The following is an 18,017-nucleotide window of genomic DNA, read 5'->3' as shown; positions in this document are numbered from 1 at the left end:
CAAAGTCCCAGCACGACCACAACATGTGCCAAGACCCAAAAAGATCAGTCTGCAAGCCAGGAAGACCCCGGAACCCCAGAAGGTAGAACTGGGTCACACGAGGAAACAAAGCCCCATGAACCCACAAAGGGGGCCCAAGAGGAAGAAACCTCCGGAACAAAACCAAAGAACCCAAAGGGACCCAGAATCGAGCCAGGGGGGAGCCCAATCCACCACATTTGCCAGCGGAGAACACCACAGAAAGGCAAAGCACAGCCCCCAGACAGAACCCCCTGGGAAAATGGTCATAACAGACCGAAAACCGAGGGACAAGGTGTGGGAGCAAGCATAACAGCCAGGGGACACCCTGGCTGTTATGTAAAACCCAAACCCAAAGGCTCAGACCCAAAACAAAATGGAAAACCCGGTGTAAAATCAACACCCAAACGTTCCCAGAGGAACAGGCAACGGGCAGAAAACACCAGAAAAGCAAAGAAACGACAATAGCAGAATAAAAACTCCTGATAAAAGGTGAAAACTCACCCAAGAAGCTCACTCGCACACCCAGTCGCATGTAAACAAACCGCAGCACCGCCCAGGTGGCCACGCCGGGAAACCGGCAGACGAAAATGGCCGCCAGCAGGGGCTGTGACTGACGCTAAAGATACAAAAACACGCCAGCAAAAGTGGGAAGCAAGCAGACTGGATGGGTGAAAAACGCCGCCCAAAAGCAGAAAACCCAGGCAGAAGCAAACCGCCCCAGAACTGCTAGCAGGCATCCCCCACAGCCCTGGGAACCAACAACAGAGGCCCCGGGGCAGAGTTGTCCTCCAAGCCCTCCGCCCTCAAAGAAAAGCAATAGTCCATGGGAAAGAAAGCAAGAAAGGGCCGCTAGTAAGACCCAGAAGCCTTGGCAGGAGGAACCGGCTCAAAAACCTCCGTTCCCCAACCCGAACAGGGCAGCCCCCAAAAACCGCCCAAGTCTCGGCCCCAACTAAACCCCGCCCCGACCCCGAAACCCGCAGACGGTGCAGAGCTGGGAACAGGGAGGGAAAGGGGCAAACAGCGCCTAACCAAACGGGGCGGCCTCGGGGCATCCGAGTGGGAAACCAACCTAGCATGTTGCAGCAACCTAACCTAGCTTGCAACACGGATGCCGCCTGTACTCTGAACAGTAATAACATCAGGAGAGTACTGGAGAACAAGCAGAGAATCTCTCGCAAGACTCCGGGTCAAGGTGTCAGTGACCCAACAGGCAGCATGACGGAGGTAAAAGTGGCGACTGTCACCCGGAGGCAAGGGCACAGCAACCAACAATCCGGTACAAGACAGGTGGGAACCTGGAAGACACATTCAATGGTCCCCTGAGCCCAGACAGGGGTTTCCAGGTGCCTGTAGGCTGACTGCTACGGTAAGCCCGGGCAAGGTGTTGCTAAACCAGTAGGGGATAGCACTGAAAACCCCTGAGACATGTACAATCACAGGGGCCTAGCAGAAGGCCGCCAAACACTACCAGTGGAACTATAGCCACGCTGGGCAGACCCCCACTTGGCAAACAAAACAAAACAAAAGAAAAACCCCGCAAGAGTACACCGTCTCCAGAGCCAACAGGAACCGGTAGCCGCTTAGGTGGCAGGTTAGCTGCAGGTTGTGCAACACCTTGACGCTCTAACCAGCACAATACCAGTCCCTACCCAGGGCCAAACAAGGGCCCCCAGCCCCAGCTGGCCCCAAGGGCGAGGCAAATGCCGAGCAGCAAGAACCTCTACGGGAATGGTTCCCGAACGCCCCAGGGAAGATAACCCTGTTACGCAAGGGCAGTACTCACAGGGCGCTTAGGGAAGTCAGTCACTAAGCGCATGCAGCCCCGGCACTGATGAGGTACTCCTGGCCACCACACAACACAACACACGGCAGTGAACGCCACACAAGGCAAACACCGCCTAGGAAACTGAGGCCAGAGAAGCGTCTATCCCGGTTGACATTAGCTTACAAACTGAAGCTTGGCAGCCGGCGTCTTAGGTCCGGGGCTCCCCTCTCCCCCTCACGGGGCGGGGAAGGCTGGGCAGACGATCGGCGCGGCAGTAAAGTGTGATGTTTGCTTGTTTGCTTGGGATTGTAGGGAGTTTCTACTTCTCTGTTCGGTTTTTTGTTTTAGTTTTTTACCATGTGGGGTTTGTTTTGTTATGCCTACCTTTCTGGGTGCCTGACCCCGGTCGATGGCAGATAAGGAAAACCCCAACCACAAGAGGGTTTCCAGTGCCATTGCTCCCTGAAACCTCTCTGAAGAGGCCAGGTTCTGGCGCTGGTCCCTGGTAGGTCTGAACTCCTTAGCTAATGTCCCGGTCTAATATAATATACATTAGCCCGATAAGCTCCAGGGAGCCGTAGGGGCTCCCCACAGAAAAAGAGTGCAGCCCGAAAATTCTCCCCCCTCCCTCCAAAAAAAAAAAAAACGTTGAATGTAATGAAACACCATTTTCTGGGGGAGTCTCGGAGGCTTCCCAGCGCTATCCAGTGATATGAATATTCCTAACTTTGGCATCAGTCGATGTGGTTGGAGTTCTAGGCCTACCAGAGACCACGAGCCAGGAGCAATGGCCTAAAGAAATGAACATGTGATTTTGGAGCATTCTATATATGCCATCGACCAGAACTGGCACCCAGAAAGATAAGAACCCAAAACAAGCCCCTATTCTGGTTAAAAACGATGAAAATAGACAAATCAGTGAACAGAACTCCCCAAATGAAAACGAGCAAACAAGCATGACGTCACACGAGCCGTGCCGCATATTTGTGATCGCCCCAGACCCCCGCTCCGGCGATCCACCCTGCAGTTCTGAGGCTGGATATCAAAATTACGAGAAAACCACCAACCAGGGGAAGGGAGGGCAGCCGGGGAGCCTCCAGGACTCACCCAGAAAATGGCGTTTTATTACATTTAACGGTGGTTTTCTGGGGGGAGCCCCTATGGCTCCCCGGAGCTACTTCACCAAAGACTAAAAAGAAGAGAGGGGACTTATTCGTGAGAGGGTCGGTGCTCCACATCACAACTCAATGTCAAGACAGGCTGCAGCCCCCGACCCAAAGCGATACAGGCCCGACTAGACCCAGGAACGTTAACGAGATAGCGTGCAGCCAGGACCCTGTTCGACCACCGAAAACCGCCGGTTAGCAGGGTACTTCTAACCGGCGCCCAAGCCACCAATCAACACTGCTAATGCTGAACCCCTGGAACGTATCTACGCACGAGGGTGAAGCAAGGGGTACCACAAAACAAAAGCAACCTTAGTATAAAGAGGGAGGAACACTAAGGCAGACCCCCACCCCCACTAGGCAAAAAGAAAAGAAAAACCACGCAAGAGGACAACATACCCAGAGGGAACAGAGCCGGCCGCTGTTATAGGTGAAAACTAGCTGCGCGGTACCCCGCGCCCCTACCAGTGCAAAAACTACCACTTACCCCAAGGCAAACAAGAGTGGGAACCCCCCAAAACACTCGGGGCGGTCAATCACCAAGCAGCAAAAGACCCACAGAGGTAGACCCAAGGTGACTTGTGGAAGGGAACCCCCAAGCCCCTAGGGCGGTACTTACAGGGCACTCAGGTAAGGTGACCCTAAGCACATGCAGTCCAAGTACCTGTGAATATTACTCCAAGTTCACACATCACCGTAAGAGCAGTACTGAACTGAGGACAGCACAACAAGAGTCTGGAGTTGGAGCCACAATGACCATGCCGTATCCCATCAGCCGAAAAACTAGGGTGTGGATCGCCGGCGTGGGGGGTCTGGGCCTCCCCCTTTCCCTCTCTCGGGGAGGGGGGAGCTGTGCAGACATGCGGCGCGGCTTGTGTGACATCATACGCGTTTTCATTTGGGGGTGTTCTGTTCACTCATTTGGCTATTTTCGTTGGTTTCACCAGAATAGGGGTTTGTTTTGAGGCGCTTACCTTTCTGGGTGCCTGTCCCGGTCGATGGCAGATATATAATGCTCCAAAATCACATGTGCATTTCTATAGGCCATTGCTCCTCGTGCCTCTCTGAGGGGGCCAGGTTCTGGCTCGTAGTCCTCGGTAGGCCTAGAACTCCACCCACATCGACTGATGCCAAAGTTAGGAATATCCATATCAGCCCGAAAAGCTGGATAGCTCCAGGGGAGCCATAGGGGTTCCCCCCCAGAAAACACCATTTTCTGGGTGAGCCCCAGAGACTCTCTTCCCCCCAGAAAATACCATTTTCTGGGTGAGCCCCAGAGGCTCTCTCCCTCCCAGAAAACACCATTTTCTGGGTGAGCCCCAGAGGCTCTCCCCCCCCCAGAAAACACCATTTTCTGGGTGAGCCCCAGAGGCTCTCTGAATCTATCAAACTGACATGTGCCATATTAGTTTGGTACCATCAGTCCTTGGAGTCTGAGTTCCTACTGGGGGCCACGAGCCAGAGCCTGGCCCCCCTCAGAGAGGCAAAGACAGTAATGCCATATGAGCTCTCTATATTTAGAGTTAGTCATGTGTGCCATCTACTGGGGCATACCTCCAGAAAAGTAGATGAACCATTACAAACCTTTAACTGATTAAAATTGCAACCAACGTCCAAACAGAGCCAAAGAACTCCCACAATAGAAAACAATGAAACAAGCAGCACGTCATCCTACTAGAGCACCCACTCATTAGCACCTTAACCTCCGCCGACAGGAAAGAGGGGGAACCCAGCTCAGGCGAGCAAGCACCACCACCCTCAGTTCGGAGAATGATGAAAAACCGCCGAGCAGAGGGAGAGGGTGTCAGGGAGCCTCACCCAGTAAATGGTGTTTCATTACATTCAATACAGTACAACCTCGAATCAATGTACCCTGATTCAACGAATCTCCGGCTAGTTCGCACACTTTTCAGGCCGAATTTACTCACCCGGTTCGACGAACAATGGTTCGCCGAAGCGGGGATGTTCGGATTTGCTTACGATGTCCAGACAGAGTTCACAGACTGGTGGAAAACTTTCTCATTCTATCACAGATTACAATTAATAATGCTATCATATGACAAGTTGGATCACACAAGTGGATCACACAAGTGGACCACACATGTGGACCACAAGTGGTCCACAAGCTTATGATTTTGGGACAGAGTTCACAGAGTGGTGGAAAACTTTCTCATTCTATTACAGATTACAATTAATAATTCCTTCATAAGACAAGTTGGATCACACAAGTGAACCATATGAACCAAACACCAGCCACACTGAGTTTCCATGATTTTCGTTCACTGATTTGGGGCACACGTATTTTTGTACATTAATTTAAAGGATGAAGCATGATTACCTAGCTACATGTGGTAAAATCTCCTTATAAACATTTTCTGTGATGAAACAAGATGAGTGAGGGTGGACAGATAAGAGAATACTGTACTGTAAACCTCACTTTACAGTGAGGTTTCACTCACTTTCGTCTGTGTCGTCATAGTTCAGTGACCCATGACTTTTGGAAGTTTCATATTAATAAATAATTTCTAAAACCAGTGTTTTAATAGCTTTTTATTATCCTAATTAAACTAAACTAAATAAAACCGAAAATATACTGTAATATGATAGACATCTGCTCTTTGAGAAATTACTGTATGTTATTGGAACAACTCCAGCGTGAGTGGACGGGTCTAATCCCAGTACACACAACACCATGCGTCTTTCATCCCTCCCTCCCTCCCTCTCTCCATCCTTCCCTCTCTCCCTCCCTCTCTCCCTCCCTCCCTCCCTCTCTCCATCCCACCCTCTCTCCATGCCTCCCTCCCTGTCTCCATCCCTCTCTCTCTCCATCCCTGTCTCCAGCCCGCCCTCCCTCTCTCTCTCCATCCCTCCCTCTCTCTCCATCCCTCCCTCCCTCTCTCCAGCCCACCCTCCCTCTCTCCAGCCCTGCCTTCCTCCCTCTCTCTCCATCCCCCCTCCCTCCCTTGCTCTCTCCCTCCCTCCCTCTCTCCATCCATCCTTCCCTCCCTCCCTCACTTTCTTCCTCCCTCCCTCTCTCCATCCCTCCCTCTCTCCATCCATCCTTCCCTCCCTCCCTCCCTCTCTCCATCCCTCCCTCTCTCCATCCATCCTTCCCTCCCTCCCTCCCTCCCTCCCTCTCTCCCTCCCTCTCTCCCTCCCTCCCTCCCTCCCTCTCTCCCTCCCTCTCTCCCTCTCTCCTTCCCTCTCTCCATCCATCCCCTTTCTCCCTCCATCCATCCAGAATTGAAGAAACAAACCAAGTTAAGAAACAAACCAAGTTAAGACTCGTTAACTGGGTCAACAAGTTAGGGATATCAGCGAGGAGGTCCCTTCACCACCACCGACACACCTCCCCCCACCACCCCTACAGCCCATACACACACACACTGCTCAACTCAACCTCCATACCTCCCTCAAATCATCCATCCTTCCATCCATCCCTCCCTCCATCCTTCCATCAATCCATCTCCATCCTCTCCTTCCCTGGCTCCCTCCCAGCCTCTGCCTGCCTTCCTCCCTCCCTGCCTCTCTCCCAGCCTCTGCCTGCCTGCCTGCCTCCCTCCCTCCCTCCCTGGCTCCCTCCCAGCCCCTGCCTGCCTGCCTCCCTCCCTCCCTCCCAGGCTCTGCCTGCCTCCCTCCCTCCCTCCCAGGCTCTGCCTGCCTGCCTGCCTCCCTCCCTCCCAGCCTCTGCCTGCCTGCCTCCCTCCCAGCCTCTGCCTGCCTGCCTGCCTTTCTCCCAGCCTTCCTCCCTGGCTCCCTCCCAGCCTCCCTCCCAGCCTCTGCCTGCCTCCCTCCCGGCCACTGCCTGCCTCCCTCCCTGGCTTCCTCCCAGCCTCTGCCTGCCTGCCTGTCTCCCTCCGTGCCTGCCTCTCCCTCCCAAGCTCTGCCTGCCTGCCTCCCTCCCAAGCTCTGCCTGCCTGCCTCCCTCCCCTCCTTGCCTGCCTTCTTCCCTGCCTGCCTCCTTCCCTGCCTGCCTGCCTCCCTGCCTGCCTGCCTGCCCATCCACCCACCAGTCAGCCATCACTGATACAATGAGTGTATTTGGAGCCAACATGGTGCACGGATGTTCCTTGATTGTGCAGTCACGGAATGAACGCTCCAGCCTCTTGACAAATCGAAATATAGTGTTAAAGTTGCAGTAATTTTAGTGTACAATAGTTTTCATAAACTTTATTGTAGTACTCAACATACAGCTGAACTACTCAACACAGTGTTAATGGCATAATACACTACAGTATGTATTTACTGTACAGCATTCATAACTCCATGAGACTTCAAGATGAACTTAGCTCCAACAATAAGGTAAATAACAAATGTAACACAGTATTTGTTACTAGAGTAATAATATATAGGTACAGTATATAATATGATAATGCATTTTTATTGTCTACAAGAAAAATAAAGACACTGATGCAAACGCCTCCTGAAGGTCACCCCTTGCAACGAATCCAACGCTCCAACGAACTGGGGTCAGTTCCATATAGTACGTTGAATCGAGGTTGTACTGTACTGGTGTTTTGAGGGGAGCCCCGTTGGCTCCGTAAAGCTATCTACCCACAGATAAGTAAAAAACCAGCGTTGAATGTAATGAAACGCCATTTTCTGGGTGAGCCCCGGAGGCTCCCTGGAGCTTATCGGGCTAATGTATGTTATGTTAGACCGGGACATTAGCTAAGGAGTTCAGACCTACCAGGGACCAGCGCCAGAACCTGGCCCCTTCAGAGAAGTTTCAGGGAGCAATGGCCCTGGAAAACCCCATATGGTTGGGGTTTTCCTTATCTGCCATCGACCGGGGTTAGGCACCCAGAAAGGTAGGCGTAACAAAACAAACCCCACATGGTAAGAAACTACAACAAAAACCGAACAGAGAGGTAGAAAACTCCCTACAATCCCAAGGAAACAAGCAAACAAGCAAACATCACACTTTACTGCCGCGCCGATCGTCCGCGCAGCCCTCCCCACCCCGGGAGGGGGAGGGGGGAGCCCCGGACCTACCGCGCCGGCTGCCAAGCTCCAGTTCGGAAGCTAAGCTTCAACCAACGCGAAAAAACCGCCGACCGGTGGGAGGGAGGGTTTCCAGGGAGCCTCCGGGGCTCACCCAGAAAATGGCGTTTCATTACATTCAACGCTGGTTTTCTGTGGGGAGCCCCTACGGCTCCCTGGAGCTTCATACCCAAAGAGAAGGAAAAGAAAGGGCTAACCCGGGAGGCGGCCGCCACAAACTCTGCAACGCAAAGCCAAGACAACCGGTTGCAAACCTGCGACCCAAGGCAACAAGAACGCCCAAGAACAGACGCACATATGGATGGGCGGCCAAAAACCTGTGCGACCCACAATTCCCTGCGCCCGAAATGAGCCCGAGACGTCACCAACACAGCAGCAATTGCTGCAAACGTCTGAACAGCACGGGCGCAAAGACAGACCGCAGGAAGAAGGAAAACACTGCGGACGACCCGGGAGACCCGAGCCCTGAAAACAGGGAACGAAGGAACCGGATCAACCACAGCGCATCCCCAGGCACGGTACGCCGGCAACAGCAAAAAGCACAACTGGACAACACAGGACGCACCCCCCGGCCAAACCAAACAAGTACCAAAACCCCAAGAACCCCTCCGGAAAGCAGCCGTCTCGACCGTCGCCAGGACAGAGAAAGGCTGCACACCAATAAAGCTACCACCAGTACCAAAGAGGAGGAAACTGAAACCGAAGGGGCTACCACAAACTGAGGGGAAGAGAAGAAGGCACCCTGAACAAGGACCAGGATGGCTCAGGCGACTCATGAGCAGGCCGGAGGGGAAACAAAACGCGAGAAAACGTAATAAACGTCATACAGTCTCCAAGACGAAGCTCGCAGGTGGGACACCGTCAACAAAGCCACCTGAACACCATAGAGATGGCGATACCTGCGTCAAAATACCAGACGCGAAGAGCCAAAGAGAAGGCCGAACCAGTCACGGACAGGACCGATTCGGCCTGCTGAAAGAGGCGAAGCCTCAGGAAAAACGCCCCGGGTACGGACACCTATCAAGCAGCGTCTGAAAAGAAGGCCGGGCCGGCCACCGTGGAACCATAAGGACTGTTCTCGTGGGAATGGGCTGCAACCGAGCCAGAACCCGAAGCAACAGCTGGACCGGGAGAAGAGGTACAGGTACCCCCCTCTTCGACCAGGCCTGCCTAAAGCCTCCACCGTGAAGTCCTCGCAGGTGGGAAGGGCGCCACAAAACGGGCGACGCCTAGACCACGCCGACCCGAAGACGTCCATGGCCAGGAGTCCATAAGCCCAACAGAGCCAACAAAACGAATCGGCGACGACTGGCCAACCCACGAAGAGGAATGAACCGAGACAGCTGTCCACCAGGACGCAGGACACACCCCGGACACGAACCACACGGTTAACCAAACCCCGTGGTTCCGGAAAGAACCACCAGAGAACAGTCCAAACAGAGCTGAATGGTAGAGTACCTAGTGACCCAAACCCTCCGAAGCGCAAACCAGACAGCCATGAACACCTGAACCGGGCTGTGAGCCCGACGGACAGACAGACTCCATCAACCTCGGCCGACCTGGTGAGCACTGGTCACAAAGCCCCAGCCGAGAGACGACCCGTCCGTGAACACATCGAGCGAAGGCTCGGGGAGCTGCCAAGGCACGGAACCCCGAAAACCCCAAAGAGGAAGCTGGTGACGCAGCACCAACATCAGATCCCCAAAGGAACCCAAGGAATGCAAGAGGCGGAAGTGGAGTCTCCGTAGGAACCAACCGACGCCGGAGCCAAACCCGACTCCGCGGGCAGACAAGCACGCCGAAGTGCAAACTCCCGCACAACCGCCCAAGCAACCGCTGAGCAACCCGGGACCCCCTCCTGAACAGCCAAAGGCGGGACCACAGCCACAGTAACACTTCTGGAGGGAAGACAATGAGGGGCCCAAGAGCCTGAAACAAGGCCCAGGTCCGAACCCGGGACGGAAACAGAAGGTAAAACCTCCAGATCACCAGGAAACCAAACCCAGCGATCTGGAAAGAACCATCCCCTGGCGAGCAGACAAGCGGACTGACTGGGAGCCCACTCCAGCCAGTCGTCGAGGTAGGCCAGACACCGAATCTCAGACGCAGACAGGGCACTAAGATCCGGTAAAGATGCAAAGAGTATACAAAGTGCCCTTCACAAAATAGGGAATGCAATAAAAACAGCAAACCTGAAGCCCCACCACCAAAGCATTGTATGACAATCATATTAAGACATATTATGACATATGACAATCATTATATGACAATATGACAATTATAATCAAAGCATTATATGACAAAGAGTGCTGGGAAGACGGGACACCACAAGAGTAGCTCTCATCCTGTAACTACACTTAGGTAAGTACACATAGGTAATTACCAACCGTGCTAGCCCCAGAAAAACTGGAGAGGAACGTGCCAAGAAGTGACCTGGAGGTCCAGGTCCACCATCCATGCACCCGGCCCTAACAGAATCCGAACAGGAGACAACAGTCCTCCGAGCAGGGCAGAGGATCCAGGGTGCAGACGGAAGTAGTCCAGAAGAACTGCAGACTGGAAAAGCTCATGACTGCAAAGAGCAGACGGGAAAAGCTCATGACTGCAAAGAGCAGATGGGAAGCCCAGAAGGATGGGGCGGATCCACGAAGAGGAAATGACGAAGCGCAGGGAAGAAGCCCACCCCGCCAGCTCGGAACCCCCCCCAAGGGGGAGAAGCCGTCCGCCGACGCCAGCAGAGGCCGGAAGACAACCCAAAGCGCCCACCAACAGCGGGACCAAGCGAGAGGCAACAGAGCAAGCTGCTCCCCCAGCGCCCAGTCAACAGAGAAGGGAACAGAACCCCTACAGAAAGAAAAAGTACACTACCGAAGTCATGAGGAGAGACTACGGGAATGAAACCACACTTCGCTGGAAGAGGAAGTGAGGGGAGACCTGATCACCACATACAAGATACCCAAGGGAATCGACAGGGTTGAGAAGGACAGGCTATGTAACACAAGGGCACACGCACTAGGGGACACAGGTGGAAACTGAGTACCCAAAAGAGCCACAGATTGAATCAAAGTTTTTTTTTTTTTTTTTTTTTTTTTTTTTTGAGTGTCAGAATGGGAACGGGAAAGCACTAAGAAGTAATGTGGCGACTCCTCACACAAGTAACGAGGCTGACCCCCATACAATGTCACATGTAGACATGACAGAGCCCAAGAGGCACAGGAACCGATACACCTGTTGACAGACGGGTGAGAGGCAGGACCAAGGAGCCAGAGCTCAACCCCCACAAGCACAACTAGGTGAGGACATATATTGTAAAAGCACAAGCCGCCGACTAGTGGCAGAGAGCACTACGCCGGCCAGGCAAAGAAGGCACAAAACTGCATCAAAAGGCCCACCTCGACAGCAAAACCACAAAGTCCCAGCACAACCACAACATGTGCCAAGACCCAAAAAGCTCAGTCTGCAAGCCAGGAAGACCCCGGAACCCCAAAAGGCAGAACCGGGTCACACGAGAAAACAAAGTCCCCTGAACCCACAAAGGGGGCCCAAGAGGAAGAAACCTCCAGAACGAAACCAAGGAACCCAAAGGAACCCAGAATCGAACCAGGGGGAGCCCAAACCACCACATTTGCCGGCGGAGAACACCACTAAAAGGCAAAGCACAGACCCCAGCAGAACGCCCTGGGAAAACGGTCCCAACAGACCGAAAACCGAGGGGCAAGGTGTGGGAGCAAGCATACCAGCTAGGGGCACTGAGCCTAAACCCATAGGCTCAGACCCAAAATCAACACCCAAACGTTCCCAGAGGAACAGGCAACGGCAAGAAAACACCAGAAAAACAAGGAAACGACAACAGGAGAACAAAAACCCTGCAAATTTTCGAAAACTCACCAGAGACGCTCGCTCGCACACCCAGACGCATGTAAACAAACCGCAACGCCGCCCTGGTGGCCACGCCGGGAAACCGGCAGACGAAAATGGCCGCCAGCAGGGGCTGTGACTGACGCTTAATACACAAAAACACGCCAGCAAATGTGGGAAGCTAGCAGACTGGAAGGGCGAAAAACGACGCCCAACAGCAGAAAAACCCCTGAAGGGGCAAAACCGCCCCAGAACTGCTAGCAGGCAACCCCCACAGCCCCGGGAACCAACAACAGAGGCCCCGGGGCAGAGCCGTCCTCCAAGCCCTCCGCCCTTAAGGAAAAGCAAGAGCCCATGGGAAAGGCAACAAGAAAGGGCCGCTGGTAAGACCCAGAAGCCTTGGCAGGAGGCACAGGCTCAAACCTCCGTCCCCAACCCGAACGGGGCATCCCCCGAAAACCGCCCGAGTCTCTGCCGCAACTGAACCCCGCCCCGACCCCGAAACCCGCAGACGGTCCGGAGCCGGGAACATGGAGAGAAAGGGGCGAGCAGCACCTAACCAAACGGGGCGGCCACGGGGCATTCGAGTGGGAAACCAACCTAGCATGTTGCAGCAACCTAACCAAGCTTGCAACACGGATGCCGTCTGTACTCTGAACAGTAATAACATCAGGAGAGTACTGGAGAACAAGCAGAGAATCACTCGCAAGACTCCGGGTCAAGGTGTCAGTGACCCAACAGGCAGCATGACGGAGGTAAAAATGGCGACTGTCACCCGGAGACAAGGGAACAGCAACCAACGATCCCGTTCAAGACGGGTTGGAACCCGGAAGACACATTCAATGGTCCCCCGAGCCCAGACAGGGGTTTCCAGGGCCCGTAGGGTAACAACTACGGGAAGCCCGGGCAAGGTGTTGCTAACCGGTTAAGAAACCCAAACATAACAAGAGGGTAGATTATAGCACTGAAAACCCCTGAGACGTGTACAAGCACGGGGGCCTAGCAGAGGACCGCCAAACACTACCAGTGGAACTATAACCACCTTAGGCAGACCCCCACCAGGCAAGAAAATGAAAAACAAAAGAAAAACCCCGCAAAAGTACACCGTCTCCAGAGGCAACAGAAACCGGCCGCCGCTTAGGTGGCAGGCTGCGCAACACCTTGACGCCCTAACCAGCACAATACCAATCCCTACCCAGGGCCAAAGAAGGGCCCCAAGCCCCAGCTGGCCCCAAGGGCGAGGCAAATGCCGAGCAGCAAGAACCTCTGCGGGAATGGTTCCCGAACGCCCCAGGGAAGATAACCCTGTTACGCAAGGGCAGTACTCACAGGGCGCTTAGGGAAGTCAGCCACTAAGCACATGCAGCCCCGGCACTGATGAAGTACTCCTGGCCACCGCACACCACAACACACGGCAGTGAACGCCACACAAGGCAAACACCGCCTAGGAAACTGAGGCCAGAGAAGCGTCAATCCCGGTTGACATTAGCGAACGAACTGGAGCTTGGCAGCCGGCGCGGTAGGTCCGGGGCTCCCCCCTCCCCCTCCCGGGGTGGGGAGGGCTGCGCGGACGATCGGCGCGGCAGTAAAGTGTGATGTTTGCTTGTTTGCTTGTTTCCTTGGGATTGTAGGGAGTTTTCTACCTCTCTGTTCGGTTTTTGTTGTAGTTTCTTACCATGTGGGGTTTGTTTTGTTATGCCTACCTTTCTGGGTGCCTAACCCCGGTCGATGGCAGATAAGGAAAACCCCAACCATATGGGGTTTTCCTGGGCCATTGCTCCCTGAAACCTCTCTGAAGGGGCCAGGTTCTGGCGCTGGTCCCTGGTAGGTCTGAACTCCTTAGCTAATGTCCCGGTCTAACATAACATACATTAGCCCGATAAGCTCCAGGGAGCCGTAGGGGCTCCCCACAGAAACAGGGACTTACCCGGGAGTAAGTCCTGTGAAAGTCTTGTTCCTGTGTTCCAATGGTTTTCTGGTTCCCTATTTATTTATTTTAATTTCTTATTTTGTTTCAACTGATTTTCCACATTTAACACACATTTTAAACATGCTTTTCCATCTCATAATATACTTCAAATAGTCTCTTTTGACAATAATAAGTACTGTAGTTGTTTACATATTTTAGAGAATGTCATTCCTCCACTATGTTTATTATACTTTGCTGAGCTGGTGGGAGATTTGAAAGGTGGCTCTCCAGAAAGGTCCTTTCCTCACAGTAGTGATTTTGATTTTTTCGGCCCTGGTGGGCAGTTCTTCGTCTGTAACTTTTCTGGTGAAGAGTGAGATGGTAGGTTTCCAAAGGGATCCTTTGGTTATTAATTCATGGTTTGTTCAGTTGGGGGTGTATAATTTGTTCTGTCAGGTGGCTGGTGTTTGTCACTACCTGCAGTTTGACCAAGGCTGCTTTGGGAATACTTTGTTGATCTAGTCCCCTTGGTCTTCTATTCCAAGTCTTGTTTGTCTCAGGTTAACAGAGGTGCCATAAAGTCTAGCCATCCTGTGGTCTACCACCAGGCTCATGATGTTCAAAAGTTTGTAGCTTTGACTGCTGTTTCTTCTAACATGTCTTGGACTGAGATCTGGACTTAGAGGTTTTGGAGGTATCACAGGATCCTGGTGGCTTGTTACCTAGTCAGTGTTCCTCATCCCCACTGGATTAGTGTTGCCCTGGGTAAGTAGGGTTTCTTGTCCTGTTGTTTCCCCTCGAGATTTGATCTGTGGTTAGTTAGCTACAATGGGCCACTGTTTGGCCCCTCCAGAAAACACACGTTGAATGTAATGAAATGCCTCTTTCTAGGGTGACATCGGTCCATCACTGGACCTTCCCTCTCTGTCATAATGTCATTAAGGACAGTGTCAAAAATACAATCCATTAATTCGAGCCGGTCGGCCGAGCGGACAGCACGCGGGACTTGTGATCCTGTGGTCCTGGGTTCAATCCCAGGCGCTGGCGAGAAACAATGGGCAAAGTTTCTTTCACCCTATGCCCCTGTTACCTAGCAGTAAAATAGGTACCTGGGAGTTAGTCAGCTGTCACGGGCTGCTTCCTGGGGGTGGAGGCCTGGTCAAGGACCGGGCCGCGGGGACACTAAAGCCCCGAAATCATCTCAAGATAACCTCAAGATAATAATCAGTTACTCAGCTTTAAGAATGTAAATCACGCAGCCAACAAAATAGTAACCTGTGATACGTGAGCTATGAGTTCCAGGACTATACACTGGCCATTTATCATAATTGTATAATAAAATAACCATGAGTAGAGATAGAAATTAAGAAACCATACCATTATTGAAATCAATGTAGCTACGAGGGTGATGAACGGTGATATAGAAGGAAGAATGGCATGATCAAATTCTTGAACTAATCCACCCGTCATGGCTGCTCTTCCCGTTGATGATATCCAACCAAGCTTTCTACCTGTGGGAATACAAGCTTTAAGTGAATGTACAATATTGTTTTTGCATTTTAACAGGAAGCTATTAGAGTGCGTAACATTTATTTTTTCCTAGGTAGTAGGTGTTATTTAATAATTGCTTATGCACAAAAAGTATAGAAAATGGCATTGAAACTGAAATAAGATTATTGAGGTATAAAATACAGAGAGAGAGAGAGATGAGGTAGCTCCAGCTGTTTTCACCCTGTACTATACTGACTGTACAGCAGACAGTACGTGGTCATATATATTTACACACGTCACAATCTGAAAATTACTGAACATTCTGGTTGATTAACATACATTTCTTCCTGTACACATGCAGCATGATGCCAAACATACACACACAAATACCTTTATGGCTAAATTCAGAGATGAGTAACAATTAGTCTACAAATAGACAAATAGACACCCTCATCAGAAAAACTAGACACGAAGAGCAGAAAAGTATGTCGAATCAGAGAGGTACCTCACTGACCCAACTTGCTGGAAGAGACGGAGCTGCGGAAAGACCCCAGGGTTTGGACATCGAGAAAGCAGCGCTTGAAACCAAGGCTGGGCCGACCACCATGGGGCCAGGAGAAGCACCCTCCTGTGATAGGATTCGAGCTGAGCCACAACCCGAAGCAACAGCTGGACCAGGGATAAAGGTACAGAAACGTCTGCTAGGATGTGGACACACACTAAATATGGACGGCATGGAGAGCTAAACCCCGAGAATTCAGCAGATAAGCTACCCGAAGAGACCAGCCCAAAAGAGCCATGGACAGCAGAGACCTCTATCCCTGGTTGGGACAATGAACCACAGGGAGAGCAGTCTGATGTAAACTGGATCAAAGAGCCCCGAGGAAGCCAAATCCACACAATCCAAATCCAGAAACCGAGCCAGCTACTCCCATACCGTGCTGTGAGCCCGATGGAAGGACGGAGCCCAACAACCCAGGCCTGCCTGGTGAGTGCTGGTCACAAAGCCAGCTGAGAGACAGGGCATTTGTGAACACATCAATTGCATAAAGGGGATGGCGCCATGGTACCAAACCCTGAAAAACCCAAAGAGGAAGCCAGCGACACAGCAACTGATTGACATAAGGACAGCGGGGAGTGAACCCAATGGTCGTGAGAGAGGCAAAAGAGGTTGCCCCAAAGATACCAGAACAGCTTCCAAAGCCAAACCCTGCCCAGTGGATAAACTAGCATGCAAAGTTCCAGCTCCCGCACAACTGCTCGAGCAACTACTGAGTGACCTGGGTCCCCCTCAAAAACAGTGGAAGGTGGGACTGCAACCAGAGCAAAGCTGCAGGAGGGAAGGAGACGGATACAGTCCACAAATCCCACACAAGGCCCAGCCAGCCAAGTTCGAACCCGAGATGGAACCAACCAGGACTTTTGGCAATTCACCACAAACCGGAACCCGGCAAGCTGGGAAGGAACCAGATCCCTGGCTAGCAGACACGCTTACCACCTGAGAGCCCACACCAACTAGTCGTCGAGGTAGGCCAGAACCCGAAGACATAGCAGACGCAGATGGGCCAAGACGACCTCGCGTGAAAATGCGAGGTGCCATATTCAGACCGAATGGAAGGCAACAAAAGCAGTAAATCTGTCACCTGACCATGAAACCCAACCAATCCCTGAACCCCGGATGAAGTGGAACGTGCCAGTAAGTGTCCTTGAGGTCCAGAGAAATCATCCAAGCGCCCCATTCGAGAAAAGGCGGGACCAAGCATGCAACCTAATCATCTGAAAGGAGGGGCAAGAAACCAACCAACTTTGATGACCAAACAGAGACAGGGAAGAAGCCTGCCCTACCAGCCCCAAACCTCCTACAGGAGGAGTCACTGCCTAACGGCACCAAAGGCCTGAAGAGATGACTCGAAAAGCCCATCAATTGTGGGACCAAGTGTTGGCAAACAGAGCCAGCCACCCTCCCCCATCACCCCATCAATGGGGTGACTTGTGAAAGAGCTGACGTGACCTCTGAGAAGCCGACTTCCGCACAGAGTGACCACCGTGCCGACCAGACGAACAAGGCCCTAGAAGACACACCAGCTCCAAAACTGGCACCAAAGGCTTACCTCGACCTACTGAAATCCAAGCCCTTGCAAGTCCACCTCTAGAGGACTGAGAATGGTTCCCCTACACCCACCTAGGAAGGAAGCAAGGGCACGGAGTGAACCACTGTTGAAATAACCAACACCCCCAAATCATGGTCCCTAAAACCCAAGCAAGGCAGCTTCAGGGCTTCCAAACGAGCAACCATCCCGGCTCATTGCAACAATGACACACTAGCATGCAACTTATCCACTGCCTGACCCCTAACATCCTTAGACAAGAAATGGGTAAACTAAATGGCAAGCGGGAACATATCCCGCAAGACCTACGACCGACCCAACAGGCAGCATGACGGAGGCAGGACAGGTGATTGTCATTGCGACGCAGGGGCAACAAACAACCTTCAGCATTACACAAAGCGAGACAGGGTTCGGAAGATGCCTCCATGGTACCCCCCATGAGCCCAATGGGGTTTTCCAGGGCCCGTAGGCTATGTTAGCGCTATGAGAAGCCTCCTATTTTAGTAGTACTTAAAGTAACAATGAGGGTTATAGTACATATACTGACATACAATGCAATTAGGAAGTAGAAATCAGTACTTGTTGTATTTGGACAAACCAGAAAAGATTTTCTATGTTGGAATGGCAAACTAAACTAACCTAACCTTCCTAGGCCTAATACAAAATATCTGAGGCCTAATATAGTACATATG

The 18,017-nt window shown here is 52.3% G+C and overlaps 1 protein-coding gene across 3 annotated transcripts in view; it reads right to left on the bottom strand.

Moving 5' to 3' along the window:
* xit (ALG6/ALG8 family glucosyltransferase xit) overlaps nt 1-18,017 on the bottom strand; it is a 315,565-nt gene that overhangs the window by 81,769 nt on the left and 215,779 nt on the right. For all 3 annotated transcript variants that reach the window (XM_069330751.1, XM_069330752.1, XM_069330753.1), the window contains one exon: nt 15,104-15,237. In XM_069330751.1, coding sequence (XP_069186852.1) covers nt 15,104-15,237 — 134 coding nt within the window. The remainder of the gene's footprint in view (nt 1-15,103; nt 15,238-18,017) is intronic.

The sequence above is a fragment of the Procambarus clarkii genome, chromosome 24 (genome assembly GCF_040958095.1).
Source record: "Procambarus clarkii isolate CNS0578487 chromosome 24, FALCON_Pclarkii_2.0, whole genome shotgun sequence".
NCBI lineage: Eukaryota > Metazoa > Arthropoda > Malacostraca > Decapoda > Cambaridae > Procambarus > Procambarus clarkii.
This window is presented reverse-complemented; position numbering and strand designations above follow the sequence as displayed.